Source organism: Gadus macrocephalus, chromosome 21 (genome assembly GCF_031168955.1).
Source record: "Gadus macrocephalus chromosome 21, ASM3116895v1".
Classification (NCBI taxonomy): domain Eukaryota; kingdom Metazoa; phylum Chordata; class Actinopteri; order Gadiformes; family Gadidae; genus Gadus; species Gadus macrocephalus.
Window position 1 is genome coordinate 525409 of NC_082402.1, and position 18279 is coordinate 543687.

An 18279-nucleotide genomic window follows, 5' to 3' on the forward strand; every position below is an offset into this window, starting at 1 on the left:
TTTACACTATCTACTATATATAGACTATTAAATACAATTGTACGATTTCATTTTAGCATCGTATGTTTTTGTTCTAACTCTAAAATCTTGTAAAGGTCATAAAGAAAGAAAAGACGATTTCACAGATAAGTATTTTATTATTTTAAGCACCAAGCTCGTAGTACAGATATAATTAGCACATCTTGACCATCCAAAGAAAAGCAAAAGAAAGAATTTGAACAGCAAAGTGTCCCCAGTACCGCTGGTTGAGCAGGCGACCGAGTTAACCCTAACCCACGCTAGAGGGAATAACACACGAACAGGGAGATCTATTGGTCCGCTGCCAAATGCATTCCTAACAAATAATGTTGTAAGAAAAAACTATTATTCCTGAAAATAAAACAAGGAAGAAGCATTTGATTTGCATTTCAGTATATCAAAATTAAACGTATCAAAATAATATTCCACTCCGCCTGGTCGTGGCGACCAAACAAAGTCTGTCAAAATGCTGGCTCATATTCCTTCATGTTGCAGACCTCCTCGCAGAGCCTTCTAGTCGCCTGAGGGAAGGACCTCCGACCTCCAGGGGCGCTGCGGTCCTCCACACCACGACACCAGTCCAAACCACCCGGAGGACCCCTCAGGAACCTCCCTGGAGCCCCGTCGCCCGCCCGCCCCCCGGGGGGGGGGGCACCGGTCTCACCCTCTCCCAGCACCGTCCCCCCAGTCTACCCATCACCTCTCACTCACCCTACTCAACACCTCCCCCTCTCCCCGTCTACCCAGCCCCTCTCCCAGTCTACCCAGCCCCTCTCCCAGTCTACCCAGCCCCTCTCCCAGGGCGTCCGTGCCGGCTGCCTGGCGCTTTCTGTCTGGAAAGGCTCAGCCCCCCGCACGGCGCCGGGGCCCCCCCGGGGGGTGGAAGCCCAGCGGTGGCGTTGGTGACGAGGGTCCGGTGGGGGTGGAGGGAGGAAGACAGCAGAACCCTAGACTGCCGAGCAGCATCGCTAGTGGTCACATGCACCCCCCTAACCCACCCCCCCCCATGTGATAGAGGGCTGTGGGGAACCACTAACTACCAAACTGCAAGGGGCACACATTTTGGACCAATTCACAAAGAAAGAAAAGAAAAAAGATGTCTGGACAGTGCTGTGGAATGATCCGGGAGGCGCCTGACATGCTCAGATGGAGGCTGCATTGTGTGCGGGTGGAAACGGGCAGAGGACGCGTTTTGTTGGAGAACAAGCACATCTCTTTGTTACCCATTCAGGCCTCCTGGCGGCCGGCTCCTGGCTGTAGGAGCATATTTATATTCATTATCGTAATATCATATTATCCGGGGGGGGGGGGGCCGGAGGGGGTGGAGTCTAAAGTGCAGTCGTGAGTACAATACACACATCAGCAGGGGGGACCAATCAGAGGCCATTTGAGCATGTCAGGGGCGGTCCTAGTGGGCTCGGAAGCCCTGTCTGTTGGGGATGAGGGGGGAGGAGCCATGTCTGTGGGAGAGGAGGTGGGTGGAGCCATGTCTGCAGGGCAGGAGGTGGGAGGAGCCGTGTATGAGGGGGAGGCGGCGGGGGTGGGAGGAGCAATGTGTGCAGGGGAGGAGGGGGAAGGGGCCGTGTGTACGAGGGAGGAGGGGGGCGGAGCCTTCAGTCGCGGGGAGGAGAGGGGTGGAGCCATGAATGTGGGCGATAAGGGGGGAGGAGCTCTGTGTGCAGGGAAGAAGGTGGGAGGACCCATGGGTGTGGGGGTGGAGGGGGGAGGAGGGCAGGAATGGCCTGCTGGCAGGGTGCATGTTTAATCCCCAAACATGCACGTCAACATCACAGCAAGAATGAGCTAGCATATCTAAACAGAGAAAAGAGCGGTCATGCAAGAGTTCTAAGTCAAAGGTACAACAACAAGGTCCGCCGGAGGCCGGGCGGAGACACGGGGGACGAGGACGGAGGAGAGAGGTGGGCTCCCCCGGGGGGGGCGGACGGACGCGGGGGCCACAGCCCCCGCACGCGCCCTTCTTTCTACGCCTCTCCTTCATCTCTCAGCTCTGCTGGTTGTGGTTTTTCACGTAACTAGTAAAGACGAAGTTGTAGTCGTTGAATTGGGCCAGCTGGCGGTCCATACGCCTGAAGCCTTCCAGCTTCTGGGCCGAGGAGAACACACTGCGACACTTGGAGGTCTGGGAGGGGACGCACAACACAACCGCCTGACATCCTGGAGCTCAAATCAACGGTCCTGACAGTGGTCACAACAGCCCCCTGGCACTTAATGCATGTTGTACGGCCTTGCACTTATACCTCGAGGTCTACGGGGAACGGGTTAACCTAGCGATGTTAGTGCTTGGCACTTGGTTCCATGAACATCCTCACTGTACCCACAGCGATACATAGTTTCACCTTCTGACAAATGACCTTGTAATTGACACTCTAACTTGGTGTATCTACTTCCCCACACGTCGTTTCTATCCTTCCAGTAGCATCTGCGTCATGGGGACTGATATCACATCGCTCTACTGCACATGGTGCTTAGCAGGAGTTTAATTGTTGTTATGAATCAGTAGGCTCTTACAGCAGGACGTCTGAGAGAACCTTTAATGAATGGGTTATCTAAAATGGATAGTCAGGGATCTCTAGTTTACGGCAGCAATCACCGACGAGGCCATAAACATGTCAGGGATCCCAAGGTGAGGCAACGCTATGACCCTCACAGCGGTCTCACAGCAACGCCCTAACCTCCCTTCTGTCCGCCCAACGACACCAGCCAGCCTTAAAGGTCCCATGACATGCTATTTTATGTATTCTTTAATATAGGTATTAGTGGGCAACTAACACAGTATTCAAAGACGTTCCCGAAATTCAGCCGTGGTGCAGAGTTACAGCCACTCCGAGCCAGTCGCACATTGAGCTTCCCCACAAATGCGCTGTTTTGGTGGGCGTGTCAAGGAGGAGGGTGGGGGTGTGGCCCTGAGCAGCTTGCAGCCACCATGCGCTCTGTTTACAGTGGATGTATCGCAATGGCGAGCCGCACACAGCCTTTAGCCGTGTTCTGTAAATATTCTAGAACACACGGGAGTCCTGGAGCTCTATATCTAAATATTATCATATAGCCTACACAGATATCTATATCATATAATATATATTATCACGGCCAAAAGCTGTGTGAGCCGATATTATGAATCTCAAACGACCGCGTTGGGTTCTCCGACGTTCCTGGTTCTTCAACGTCCACATCAATGTGAATACACACACTGTAACGCAAGTGTTTCTTGTCGGTTCTTTGACGTGTCTTGTATTTCCACAACGAGACTGTCGTGGGGGTTATCTGAGCCATGGTTGAGAAGGAATTGGGGGGAAGGAACTTTGATTTGACTCGCTGAAGTACATGAACTGCGACATGCTGCCGGTTGCCGCGAGGCACCATCGCCCGGCAGCGGGCAGCAGGCAGCAGGCAGCGCGCGGTTCAGTCGACTTCAGGTTGATGTGAAAGTGGAAGAACCAGAGACGTCGCAGAACCCGACAAAGTCGTTTGTGATTCATAATATCGTCTGGAGGCGCACACAATATGTTATATGATATAGATATCTATGTATATGATATTATTTAGATATAGAGCTCCAGGACTGTAACGCAAGTGTTGTACACTTCCTTGTTATTTGGATAACCGTTCTGCTGTTGGTGTGATGGCGCATAACACGTCGGACTCTCGTATCTGGTATTTCTACAACGAGACTCGTATTGGGGGTTATCTCAGCCAAGGTTGAGAATGAATTGGGGGGAAGGAACTTTGGCTTTGACTCCCTCAAGAACATGAACCACGACTTGGAGGAGAAAGGGATTGTTGGCGGCGAATGTCTCCCGCTTGAGCCCCGCTGAGGGACCACCGCCGGAGGCGGAGGTGCATAAGCGCTGCCCGGCAAAGATCCCTTTCTCCTCCTTGTCGTGGTTCATGTTCTTGAGGGAGTCAAAGCCAAAGTTCCTTCCCCCCAATTCATTCTCCACCTTGGCTGAGATAACCCCCAATACGAGTCTCGTTGTAGAAATACCAGATACGAGAGTCCGACGTGTTATGCGCCATCACACCAACAGCAGAACGGTTATCCAAATAACAAGGAAGTGTACAACACTTGCGTTACAGTCCTGGAGCTCTATATCTAAATAATATCATATAATACATAGATATCTATATCATATAACATATTGTGTGCGCCTCCAGACGATATTATGAATCACAAACGACTTTGTCGGGTTCTGCGACGTCTCTGGTTCTTCCACTTTCACATCAACCTGAAGTCGACTGAACCGCGCGCTGCCTGCGGCCGGCTGCCCGCTGCCGGGCGATGGTGCCTCGCGGCAACCGGCGGCATGTCGCAGTTCATGTACTTCAGCGAGTCAAACCAAAGTTCCTTTCCCCCAATTCCTTCTCAACCATGGCTTAGATAACCCCCACGACAGTCTCGTTGTGGAAATACAAGACACGTCAAAGAACCGACAAGAAACACTTGCGTTACAGTGTGTGTATTCACACACACACATGTGGCGCTCGCACGGTCGAGTCTCATTGGCGGGCCAACGTCTCTGGGCGGGCCAGGCAGAGTAAGGGGAGGAGCTGAGATTCCTCATGAGCACAGATTTCCAAATCAGCGCGCTTGAGCCTCCGTTTTTTCAAAGGCGAGCAGAACAGCTAGTGCTCGTTTTACACCAAACGCAAGTTTTAGCCACTGGGGGACCATAGACAGGCTAGGGGAACTCATATTTATGTTAGAAAACCTCATAAATTGAGATTTTCATGTCATGGGACCTTTAAGACGGCAGCAAGCACTCACTGCTGCACCCCCTCCCTACTCACTCACTCACTGCTTCACCCCCTCCCTACTCACTGCTTCACCCCCTCCCTACTCACTGCTTCACCCCCTCCCTACTCACTCACCGCTTCACCCCCTCCCTACTCACTCACCGCTTCACCCCCTCCCTACTCACCCACTCCCTACTTCACCCCCTCCCTACTCACCCACTCCCTACTTCACCCCCTCCCTACTCACCCACTCCCTACTTCACCCCCTCCCTACTCACTCACTGCTTCACCCCCTCCCTACTCACTCACTGCTTCACCCCCTCCCTACTCACTCACTGCTTCACCCCCTCCCTACTCACTCACTGCTTCACCCCCTCCCTACTCACTCACTGCTTCACCCCCTCCCTATTCACTCACTGCTTCACCCCCTCCCTACTCACTCACTGCTTCACCCCCTCCCTACTCACTCACTGCTTCACCCCCTCCCTACTCACTCACCGCTTCACCCCCTCCCTACTCACTCACCGCTTCACCCCCTCCCTACTCACTGCGCCCCCCCCCCCCTACTCACTGCTCCCCCCCCTCCCTACTCACTGCTCCCCCCCCTCCCTACTCACTGCTCCCCCCCCTCACTACTCACTGCTCCCCCCCCCTCACTACTCACTGCTCCCCCCCCCTCACTACTCACTGCTCCCCCCCCTCCCTACTCACTCACTCACTGCTTCACCCCCTCCCTATTCACTCACTGCTTCACCCCCTCCCTACTCACTCACTGCTTCACCCCCTCCCTACTCACTCACTGCTTCACCCCCTCCCTACTCACTGCTTCACCCCCTCCCTACTCACTGCTTCACCCCCTCCCTACTCACTGCGCCCCCCCCCTCCCTACTCACTGCTCCCCCCCTCACTGCTCCCCCCCCCCCTCACTACTCACTGCGCCCCCCCCCTCACTACTCACTGCTCCCCCCCCCTCACTGCTCCCCCCCTCACTACTCACTGCTCCCCCCTCACTACTCACTGCTCCCCCCCCCCTCACTACTCACTGCTCCCCCCCCCCTCACTACTCACTGCTCCCCCCCTCACTGCTCCCCCCCCACTACTCACTGCTCCCCCCTCACTACTCACTGCTCCCCCCCCTCACTACTCACTGCTCCCCCCTCACTACTCACCCCCTCACTACTCCCCCCCTCACTACTCCCCCCCTCACTACTCACTACTCACCCCTCACTACTCACCCCTCACTACTCACTGCTCCCCCCTCACTACTCACTGCTCCCCCCTCACTACTCACCCCTCACTACTCACCCCTCACTGCTCCCCCCTCACTGCTCCCCCCTCACTACTCACTGCTCCCCCCTCACTACTCACTGCTCCCCCCTCACTACTCCCCCCTCACTACTCACTGCTCCCCCCTCACTACTCACTGCTCCCCCCCCCTCACTACTCACTGCTCCCCCCCCCCTCACTACTCACCCCTCACTACTCACTGCTCCCCCCCCTCACTGCTCCCCCCTCACTGCTCCCCCCCCTCACTGCTCCCCCCTCACTGCTCCCCCCCCCCCTCACTACTCACTGCTCCCCCCCCTCACTACTCACTGCTCCCCCCCCCTCACTGCTCCCCCCCCCTCACTACTCACTGCTCCAACCCCTCACTCGTTCACCAGTTCAGCCTGGTTACTCACCTGATTCACAAAAAGCGTTGTGACGAATTTTCCAGGTTTAAAGACGTCCACGACCTTGCGGACGAGGTCATCGTAGGACGTTTGGGAGAGGTTGGTCTCGAAGCTGACGTAGGAGAACTCTGGCTCTGGAGTGATGTGGATGGTCCAGTAGGTACCCTGAGGAGCAGAGGCAGGGGTCAACCCTAACCCTAACCCTAACCCCCAACAGGCGACTCAAGACCGGGCAGACGCTGGATCAACACGTTCACTCACGTCCGTTTTCATTCCATTCATGGAGTAGCCACAAGGGTTAAACATCGTGGCGTCAATCACTGAACCTGGGATCAGGTCACGTATTCCACTCATCTGGGGACAGAACGGGAGACGAGGTGAGCATCGTTAACCGGCGACCTGGGGACGGCGAGGAACCGATCGCCTCGCTGTACTCACACGAGTGACATCATTAGCAGAAACCCCGTCTTTCATGTAGAACAGGTCCATGATGGCTGGGTCCAGGTCACTCATCAGAACCTCCAGGGTCTGGTCCGCGTGTTTGTTCTCCCAGAACTCCGGCAGGTCCAGGGTGAACAGGTACCTGAACACACACACACACACACACACAATACGTCAGCCACAACCAGGTGACCTCGGATGGTTCTAACTAGCGGTCGACTACAGGTCTGTCTGGGATGGGAGAGACTCTGTATGCTAAAAACACACAAACTACATACAAAAAGAATGAATTGATTTTTTCTCGTTGTTGGTTTTTAATGTGTTCATCGGGTGCGACTGTTCATCTGTTGTGATGTGGGAGACCGGTTCCAACCGGATCTAACAGGGTGTGACTGGTTGAACAGGGCGTGACTGGTTCTTACCAGCAGTCAGAATTCAAACGGCCCATACAGTAGGGAGCTCCGTCTGCATTATGGGACGAAGAAAAACATGTAAGAGACTTCATGGAATTGATGTTCAATGGCCCAATCAATAAATACTGTTCTCACACGTACTTGGGAAGATCTGAGCCAGGAAGTCGACCTCCTCCTGGAAGTTACGATGAGGGAATTCCTGCTGCGTGGGCTTCATGAAGTTCTTTCGGGAATAGAAGAAGTTCTGGGGGAGAACAACGTGATACATCAGTACACCGCCCAGAGTACAGCTACACAATACATCAGTACACCGCCCAGAGTACAGCTACACAATACATCAGTACACCGCCCAGAGTACAGCTACACAATACATCAGTACACCGCCCAGAGTACAGCTACACAATACATCAGTACACCGCCCAGAGTACAGCTACACAATACATCAGTACACCGCCCAGAGTACAGCTACACAATACATCAGTACACCGCCCAGAGTACAGCTACACAATACATCAGTACACCGCCCAGAGTACAGCTACACAATACATCAGTACACCGCCCAGAGTACAGCTACACAATACATCAGTACACCGCCCAGAGTACAGCTGCACAATACATCAGTACACCGCCCAGAGTACAGCTACACAATACATCAGTACACCGCCCAGAGTACAGCTACACAATACATCAGTACACCGCCCAGAGTACAGCTACACAATACATCAGTACACTGATGTGATTGGACAGGGGAGGGGGACGGACTGATGTGATTTGACAGGGGAGGGTGGGGGATCGGACTGATGTGATTGGACAGGAGGGGGGGGGACTGATGTGATTGGACAGGAGGGGGGGGACTGATGTGATTGGCCACGGAGCACCATGCGACTGACCTTGATGGCGTCGAAGCCGCAGTACTGGCGGGCCACCTCCAGCAGGGGGACCAGGGCTTGCAGTAAGAGGGTGGTTCCACACGTCTTCAAAATGAACCGTCTCTTAGAGACAAACATGCTACTCTCACTGTGGAGGAAACACGCCGTCGTTAGCACACGCTGGTCAAGATAGTGAGACGTCACGACACGCTACAGTGAGACACGCTACAGTCAGACACGCTGGAGTGAGAAGTGAGACACGCTACAATCAGACACGTTGGAGTGAGAAGTGAGACACGCTAGAGTCAGACACGTTAGAGTGAGTGAGACACTAGAGTGAGAGAGACACTGGAGTGAGAGTGAGACACTGGAGTGAGAGAGACACTGGAGTGATAATAATTAATCGATGCTCGATAATTGATCGTTAAGAAATGCGTCGATCAATTTATATTGTTATCGATTAAAAGGACGTTGTGTTGCATACTGTGAGTCTTGAAGCATTTAATTGAATATAACCCTGCCGACTGGTGGAAAGTGAATGGAAGAAGGTTCCCCAGGCTGTCAAAGTTAGCGCGACAATACCTCTGCATCCCCGCAACTTCGGTCCCGTCAGAGCGGGTGTTTTCTGCTGCTGGACTGACAGTTACAAGGCTGCGTTCGCGTCTGACCCCCGAGCATGTTAACATGCTTATATTCCTAAACAAAAATATGTAGGCTGGAGTTACTGTATGCTATGGACGACAGTCACCACCGTATGTGAGTCGCTCTTTTCTTTCTTAATGTGTTGACTCTCGCTCCGCTTGGTGCCTCTTGGAGTCGTTACATTTTGCCAAAACTGTGATATTTTAGCAACAAGTCCAGCCTTATATATGTTCAATAAGGTATTGCTTTTAGATAGACTAGTTCATGCAATTGTTTGTAAATGGGTGGCTCATCTTTTTGTTGCGAGCCTTTTCCGCGCGCCGGCTGCAGGCATTATATGTCGGCCTTTCCCCCCCCTTTTTTTTCATAACAGTTATACAGTTTAATGCCCACTGCCTTTGTTTGATTATTGTTGTCCGATAAGTTCGCTACTTATTGTAATTGGAATAGGCTACAGATTTAGTCTTGTTGAATCGTTTCCAAACCTTTAAGAGCGCCTGTAGGCGCATTGTTCGGACTTTACGAGCGCCGCATAGGCCTATAACCTATAATGCCTGTATTTATTATTTTAATACTGTTAAACAGTTGTAGGTCTTCAAGTTAACTGTATTGTATTAATTTTGGCCCATACATTATTGTTGGAATAAAGATTTCATTGATAAAAACATTAGAAAAAAAACATAGAAAAAAGTTAATGATTAATCGATAATTGATCGATAACTCTAGCGATGCTCGATCAAGAAAATTTCTTCAAATGCCCATCCCTAGGAGTGAGTGTGAGACACTGGAGTGAGAGTGAGACACTGGAGTGAGAGTGAGAGAGACACTGAGTGAGAGAGACACTGGAGTGAGTGAGACACTGGAGTGAGAGAGACACTGGAGTGAGAGAGAGACACTGGAGTGAGAGAGAGACACTGGAGTGAGAGTGAGACACTGGAGTGAGAGAGAGACACTGGAGTGAGAGAGAGACACTGGAGTGAGAGAGACACTGGAGTGAGAGAGACACTGAGTGAGAGAGACACTGAGTGAGAGAGACACTGAGTGAGAGAGACACTGAGTGAGAGAGACACTGAGTGAGAGAGACACTGAGTTAGAGAGACACTGGAGTGAGTGAGACACTGGAGTGAGAGTGAGACACTGGAGTGAGAGTGAGACACTGGAGTGAGAGTGAGACACTGGAGTGAGAGAGAGACACTGGAGTGAGAGAGAGACACTGGAGTGAGAGAGACACTGGAGTGAGAGAGACACTGGAGTGAGAGAGAGACACTGGAGTGAGAGTGAGACACTGGAGTGAGAGAGAGACACTGGAGTGAGAGAGACACTGGAGTGAGAGAGACACGAGTGAGAGAGACACTGGAGTGAGTGTGAGACACTGGAGTGAGTGTGAGACACTGGAGTGAGTGTGAGACACTGGAGTGAGAGTGAGACACTGGAGTGAGAGTGAGACACTGGAGTGAGAGTGAGACACTGGAGTGAGAGTGAGACACTGGAGTGAGAGTGAGACACTAGAGTGAGATGTGCGACAAGCTACCCTCGAACATCCTAGAGTGAGAAACGCTAGAGTGAAGATACTCTTCAGTAACCTTACAGCTTTAGAGACGCTCAAGTGTTCTTTATATATGGCTGTAACCATTTATTATTATATTGCATAGTAAATTGGTTCTACCTTAACCACCACCGTTGTCCCTTTGCCCAGACGAAAAAAGTTTAGGGGTTTACAACCCATTTTAACGAGGCAGGCCTGAAGAACCATCTTCAATCACTATAACGCCCTCCAAATGAATAGAACCTGCACACTTAATAAGTTCCCTCAGACCCCCTGACCAGATCAAGAACCCCCACTGCTCGAGTAATGACACTGGAGACGCAACATAAGACATGCTCACTGTAGATGGGTTAGTTAGACTAGAAATGATCATGCCAACTGTAGAAGAGGATTAGAGATGGAACTAGAACTGAAAGGTCTGAGTTACACATGGTAGAGTTCAGGGTTCAGAATGCCCTCTAACCATTGGCTGAATCAGTCATAAATTGAAGGAAAAGCATGCAGGGTTAACCATTTAAGCAATGGCTTGGCAGGTACATTTTTACACTGGCAGGTTATGACGCTATGCAGCCTAGAGCTTGAAAACCCGATCAGTTCAGGCTAGATCTAGACAAGAAGAAGTAGAGACTAGAACAGTACAGACCAGAGCCAGACAGCATTACAGACTAGAGCTGTACAGACTAACTGTACAGATTAGAGACAGGCAATGAACTGGGCAGACTAGAGCCAGAAAGCAGCCAGACAGACAAGAGCTGTGTAGACTTAAGTCAGACAGCAGCCCAGACACAGAGCCGGACATAGAGCTGCACAGACAGAACGGTGCAGACTAGAGCCAGAAAAAATAGTTTAATAGTGTAGGACAGTCACGGATCATTTACGTTACAAATATGCAGTGTTTCCGCAATGAAAAACAGTTTCCCATAAAAACAAATAAACAGTGGTGACACAACTGCCATTCTGTTATCAAAAGCGATATCACACACACACCGCAGCGCAAGTAAACATTGGCTTGTAGCGCCGACTGCAATCGAGATGAAACATAGATACATAAAACAGATGGTGCGAATTATCTGTGAGTGTAGGTTACCACTACGGACGCAGCAAAAGGACTGATTTACTGCATGTCAACATGAACCAAAAACCTACACCGTTTCCCACTGCAGATGTTAAAATGGCTGCAACAAAATGTGGCGAGTCCTCGACCAATCAGAATATTCAGAGCTGCAAGCCCCAAAGTTGGACAGTAATACCCTGCCCAAACAGGGACTCTCTGGGGGGTAGAATAATGTCCCCTGAACCCAGTTTAGACCGCGCTCCCTGCGGTGGAGACCGAAGTCCTTCCAACGGTTCCTAGGGCCCGTGGCCCCTGGGGGGTAAACACTAGGGATGGGGATCATTAATATTTATGGATATCGATACCATTTTCGATACTCCTTAACGATCCGAGTCTTTTTCGATACCACTATCGATACTTTTCTATTAATTGGTGGAAATACGCCTCGTTTTTAGTGATGAGGAAAGTATTTAGGAAATAATTGTTAGTAGTTTTAATTATATATGCTAAAATGATTAGAGCACTATACAACTGTATTAGTAATACAGAAACATGAGTTAAGCAGTATTACTCATGTTTCTGTATTAGTAATACAGAAACATGAGTAATAGTGTTACTCATGTTTCTCACCAAAAACTAAATTTACAGTTTCTTTGTGTTCCATTTGAACGCATCATGATAACCTAAATAAAACGACATCATAGTCGTTTTACTGAGCCAACCTCAACACATCAACACGCAGCACATCTGAAACTTTATTTACTTTTTAAGATAACTAGCTTGTATGCTGCTGATTACAACACCGATTTCACAATTGGATTACTATTTTTAATTGACGAGACTAGCGACAATGTCTGTGTGCGATTACCGCTGGTACTTTGGGTGGATGATTGAGACGGGCCCGTCTGTGGTGCGACAGGAGGAGGAGGAGACAGAGTCCTTTCAACTCGGAGACAGTCGAAGGTACTGCATTTAGCCTTTATTTGATGCACAATGCTAATGAGCTTGGCCATTGAGGTTGGGTTATCCCCTTAGCCATCCTCACGAACAAAGTTAACCGCCAGACTTCACTTGTTTTACTTGTAATACCGGTTTCGTTACAATTCCATTCAAAAACAATGGTGGACACGCTGCAGTGATTGGATTGATTTGACTTAAATGCCGTGAAGCGACTCGATTACGTTACAGGATCTACGGGAGATAAAAAACGGGGGGGACGGGACTCGATAGTGTTATCGATAAGCCCAAACGTTAATGATTTTCGGGTTTTGAAAAAAGTGGAACCGGGTCCTTGATAGAACCGGGTTTCGATCCCCATCCCTAGTAAACACAGCTTACTACTGCGGTCAAACTACAGAGGTCGACCAGATGTTTCCATTCAAACCCATATAGCCTATGAGTATAGACTATAGGTCGCCGATGGACGGTTTACGCAACACTTTGTACACTACGAAACTAGGAAAATGTTTAAGTGACACCACTCAACCTGAGGAGTTTCGGCCCCTGACTGACAGCTAGATATTTTATGGCCAATCTGAAAAAACAACATTCCACCAGCGAACTTTGAAGAAGAGAGGGACTCACCTGAGTATATAAGCTTCCTGTCTGTCAGTCTTTGTCACACTAATGATCAAACAATGCACATTCTCCAGAAGCTTGTCCCACTCAAACCTGGAGAGAGGAAAGACAGGGGGGGGGGGGGGGGGGGGGGGGGACACAGTTGATTGAATCTGTTGTATTGTAAAGTAATGCATTCCAAGGGGTCACGCATGGTTTGTGCATACGTGACGGGACAAGATAAACCTTCATTAGTCAAGAGGGAAATTTATCAGAATGAATTGCAGGAGAGGTACGAGTGCAGAACCAACCCAAGATAATAATAAAAATAAGGTAAACATTTAGCTATTGAAGCTAACAAATGTTAGGTTAATCGTTAACCTAGCAATCGTTAGTGCTTGACCATTGGTTCTAAGAAAATCTTTACTATACTGACAGCGAAATATCGCATCTCTTTCTCCTGACAAATGTAATTATTGTAAGTAGCTTTGGATAAAACCATCTGCTAAATGTAAATCTAAATGCAGCTAAAGCTAATGTATGGTGCTGCATCGTTTCATCATCAGGGGTACTTTAGCTACTGCAAAAACATGCAAAATGTAGCCAATGTTGCGTTGACATTAATAAAACACGATGTTAACAATATTAATCCCTTCATGCACGTCGTCGTGCAGGGCATCCCGGTTGTCATGGAAACACTCAGGTACATAACCGGCTAATCAGGTGAGAGCTCAGGGACGCGCTCTGATTGGCCGGCCGTGAAGTGGGCCAGGCCGAGATCGTCACTCAGCTCAAATAGCTGACCAACACTGGGCTCGGATAACACGGGCAAGGACAGCTGCTTTGCATGGCGCTGCATCACATTAACTACAGAGGGAGGGAGGGAGGGAGAATCCATTATAGGGTTTGTTAGCCGCCCTTGGCCCCTGCCATTAGGCGTCCTCCCGGTTTCCCACTCACTCCCAACTCTACATCGTCAACGCCAGTTCTTTGCCCACCGGGGGGGCTGTCGGTTGGCTCTGCGCTGGCTGATTGGAGGAACAGCGCAGCCATGTCGCACCGGGCCACCACATTCCAGAGCCGGGCCTACTTCACCGGCAGCGGTCCCCTTATGACACGCAGGGCTAAATCTGGAAGCCGCTCCGGGTCAGCTGGCCCCGGCGAGGGCACATGGCGGATTAGGTTTCTTAATGAGGGGAAAGAGGCCGGGCTCACTGTGAACCCGACCCGCTGGGTGCATCGTCACCACCAACACCCACTTCCTGTGGTGAGCAGTTCAGGGCGTTGGTGTGTGACCGTGGTGGGCAGGAGGCCGGAGTGCAGCCACGTTGGAGAACACTCCAGTAGGACCGGTAGACGCGTTCATCTCCTCTGCCCCACCTCTAACAAACCATCCAAGCCCTGCTTTTTGTTGTAGCTCCATATAACTCTCGTACTTATTTCGGGGCTTGGGACGTCTGGATAGTTAGATAAGAGTGGTTAGAGCGGTATCAGCCGGGCTAAGAACAGCCAGGAGGGCAGCAGGCAGGGTGCCAGCCAGCGGAGCCCACGTCCTTGTGGACTTATTTGGACATTGGCAGCGGTCCAGGGAGCACAGCGACCTGCAGTCAGCCTTGAGCCTTTAATCTGCCCGCCGCACAATACTGACCACACCGCTTTCCCTCAAGCGCCCAGCGCGCTCCTAAAACCATTGTTGGTGACGGGGTTAATACAGTGAAAGGTCAACCCCAACCTTTCACCCGCAAAGGGAGAAGTCTGCCATAGATCTGCCGAAACAACGCACCGGACCACGTCCAATGGGGCGGCGCGGCATCAGTCATGTGGTCTGACAACTCGTTTTTACTCTACACCATAGAGCTGTGAAGTGCAAATTTTCACTTGTGCACACTAGTGCGATAAAGCACTTGGATTCACAAGAGCAAGTGTACACCAGAGCTGTAAAGAATATCTTCTGAAAAATGTACTTATTGTAAGCCCCTTTAGAAAAAAGCGTGTAGTGTATGTCATGTAGTACACATGTATTCACCACTCAGTATACTACAGCTGTAGTACACATGTATTCACCACTCTGTATACTACAGCTGTAGTACACATGTATTCACCACTCTGTATACTACAGCTGTAGTACACATGTATTCACCATTCAGTACACATATTGACCATTCAGTATACTACGGCTGTAATACACATGTATTCACCACTCTGTATACTACAGCTGTAGTACACATGTATTCACCACTCAGTATACTACAGCTGTAGTACACATGTATTCACCACTCAGTATACTACAGCTGTAGTACACATGTATTCACCACTCTGTATACTACAGCTGTAGTACACATGTATTCGCCATTCAGTACACATATTCACCACTCAGTATACTACAGCTGTAGTACACATGTATTCGCCATTCAGTACACATATTCACCACTCAGTATACTACAGCTGTAGTACACATGTATTCGCCATTCAGTACACATATTCACCACTCAGTATACTACAGCTGTAGTACACATGTATTCGCCATTCAGTACACATATTCACCACTCAGTATACTACAGCTGTAGTACACATGTATTCACCATTCAGTACACATATTCACCATTCAGTATACTACGGCTGTAATACACAGGTATTCACCATTCAGTATACTACAGCTGTAGTACACATGTATTCACTGGACAGTACAAACACGTTACGACTCATAGGTTTTACACGGTTGTTCAGCTTTGGAAACAAAAACCACTCCAATACATCCCAGTTGTACGGGTGGCCAGAGCCTTGGAGAAACGTATACATTATTTAACGGTCCATACATCCCAGTCTCTAGGAATCGTCCCCTCGGATCAGCCAATAAGAGGCATGGGTGGGGAGCAGGTCCGTGGACCGAAACGTGACTCGACCGAAAGGCCTGAACGACAGTGCCTGGTTTGTTCAATGCAAGTTTACCCAAAGAACAGGTCCTTTGCTCTACATACATAAATACACAACAGACATCATGAAGTTTATGTAAACAGAAAAAGTGTTTCTGTGGGTGTTACAAGAAGTGTACTGCCAGTCCAATCCCTCATTCCGGTGTCATAAATACTATTAAAGGCAGACCGGTACATCAAACCCTGTAGTAGTAGTATAGTAGTACACAAGTGGACAGCAGTGGGGTACGGGGTTCGAGTGCCGTCATGTCACGACTGCGAAGCACGCGGTGACGAGCACATGTGAGGCCGACATGACGCAGGAGGAGACAGTTCCTGTACTTCAAGTCTGCCCGGGTTAAGGTTATAATGAACTATTCGTCGCTTATAACACCGTGGGCGGCAGGGCATCCCCAGCACTGGCATGCCGCCACAATTTTCTTAAAAAACCCGCGATAGGTAAATAACACGAATCCCGCGTCAGTGTTTAACGGAAGGTTGTTGGTTCTGGGCCCTCCGCTACCTTAATGCTCCAGACTCCTCGGAGAAGTAGCGACTAACGTGTGGTCTTTGGAGATAACGGGGACCTGTCACCAGGTACCGCTGAACCAGCCGGCTTAAATCACCAGGATTACCAAAGTATCGAATGGCTATCGAACAGTGGAGAGATGATGAGAACTAATGACTCAGCTAGCCAGAGCTAGCACGGGCCATGAGAACCAATGGCCTCAGCTAGCCAGAGCCAGCAGGACCCATGAGAACCAATGGCCTCAGCTAGCCAGAGCTAACCGGGGGCATGAGAACCAATGGGCTCGGCTAGCTAGAGCTAGCAGGACCCATGAGAACCAATGGCTCAGCTAGCAAGAGATAGCCCCGCTAGCAGGAGTCGTGAGAACCAATGGCTCAGCTAGCGGTAGCTCCGAGGGCCATCTTAGAAACAAGACGTGAGCCAGCACGTCTCCTGAGACTCGGCGGTTCGTCAACAAACCCACAGCGGGGATTCGTGTCTCCGACAGCTGACCTCCAGACGCCAGGCGTCCGGGTCCCGGACGTGAGGGATAGTTAGAAGTGTCCCCGAATAAAAGTGTTATAAAGTCAGAATAAACCCTATGGATGAGTCAGTCCCTGGTGGTTACAGCGTGATGACAGGTCGTCTCCCCACCCCAAGCCCCGGGGAGCCCCCCCCGGCCTCCCGGTCACCCACCTCGGGATGGTGCGGAGGTCGCCGGTCCCCTTGGCCTCGTCCTGCCGGGTGAACCACACCTCCAGCAGCTTCTCCGTCCCCTCGAAGAAGTGTGCACCGTTCTCCTCCATCGTGAGACAACAGACGCCGACAACAGAAAATAAACGCTGGTAACCGTAGTTATTCAGTCCTTGCTTGACCGGAATAATTTATTATAAGTACAGTCCTTAAGTAACAATCCAGGTGTATTTTCTTAGTTTTGCCGTCTTCCCTTTGACAGAGAATACCGTGAGCAAGTGCTAGCTAATATCGCCGGCCATACTGTGGTAAGCAATGAATGAGGGGCGCATGGCGTTTTTATAGCGCGGCCGCTCACCGACGGTACACGTCAGTGAGCGGCGCAACCAATCACAGCTGTCGATTGTTCCGTTTGGACCTGTTTGATTGGCCTACACAGCTGTCAACGTCGATGCTACACCCCCACGTGTACATGTTACTGAGCTAGATCTACAACATCATTTAATCCCGTGGGAAATAGTTTCGTACAGTGGCTCTACTCGAGACAGATCATTACAATGCAAAATAGAAAATTATATATTTATCCAAAAATATGCACACAAAAATCGTCTGAGAGGAAAAACATGTTAAAATAAGAAACTATGTATTTGCTATCCCTACATTCGTTAAATATTTCGTCGTTAAACGGTGCAGACCGACATACAAACCAGGAAATGGCGGGGGAATGAAACCAACCGATTATTTAACTAATGCTGCATGCAATAATTCAATTTATTTTGATTAAATTAAGACATACATGGGATCACTGGATTACAATTTCTAAGCAGAGCTGAGGTCGAGGGAGTGTCAGACTATTGCCACACACAAAGCTTTTATAAGCCATTACTTGTGTGTGTGTGTGTGTGTGTGTGTGTGTGTGTGTGTGTGTGTGTGTGTGTGTGTGTGTGTGTGTGTGTGTGTGTGTGTGTGTGTGTGTGTGTGTGTGTGTGTGTGTGGGGGGGGGGTTTGTGCTTTCATGTTCAAGGTTTCTGCCCTGATGAACGTTACAACAGAGGTTCCTACCCTGATAATCGACACAACAGAGGCTACTGCCCTGATAAAGGACACAGAGGTTCCTGTAGATCCTGGAGTAGTGTCAGCTCCTAGGAGAACAGTGTCTGTATGAGGCCCTGGGCGGGTAGGGCGGGGTGCTGACTTTGAG

At 50.1% G+C, this 18279-nt stretch overlaps 1 protein-coding gene across 1 annotated transcript; it reads right to left on the reverse strand.

Annotated features, from left to right (window-relative positions):
- Positions 1 to 117: 117 nt before the first annotated feature.
- On the reverse strand, positions 118 to 17403 carry amd1 (adenosylmethionine decarboxylase 1). Its single transcript, XM_060041001.1, has 9 exons — positions 17082 to 17403; positions 12993 to 13079; positions 8188 to 8314; positions 7439 to 7541; positions 7307 to 7349; positions 6882 to 7026; positions 6705 to 6797; positions 6453 to 6608; positions 118 to 2158 (listed from the first exon to the last, which is right to left on the reverse strand). The coding sequence occupies exons 1-9, from the start codon at positions 17189 to 17191 to the stop codon at positions 2021 to 2023; spliced, it is 1002 nt and encodes a 333-aa protein (XP_059896984.1). The 5' UTR covers positions 17192 to 17403; the 3' UTR covers positions 118 to 2020.
- Between the last annotated feature and the right edge of the window lie 876 nt (positions 17404 to 18279).

Excerpts from the sequence above, each read along its gene's own strand:
- amd1 (XM_060041001.1), bottom strand. The coding sequence starts at position 17,191 with ATGGAGGAGAACGGTGCACACTTCTTCGAGGGGACGGAGAAGCTGCTG. Across the intron at positions 8,315-12,992 it reads CAGGAAGCTTATATACTCAG|TGAGAGTAGCATGTTTGTCT; the intron begins GTGAGTCCCTCT and ends TTTCCTCCACAG. Across the intron at positions 2,159-6,452 it reads CAACGCTTTTTGTGAATCAG|ACCTCCAAGTGTCGCAGTGT; the intron begins GTGAGTAACCAG and ends GTCCCCTCCCAG.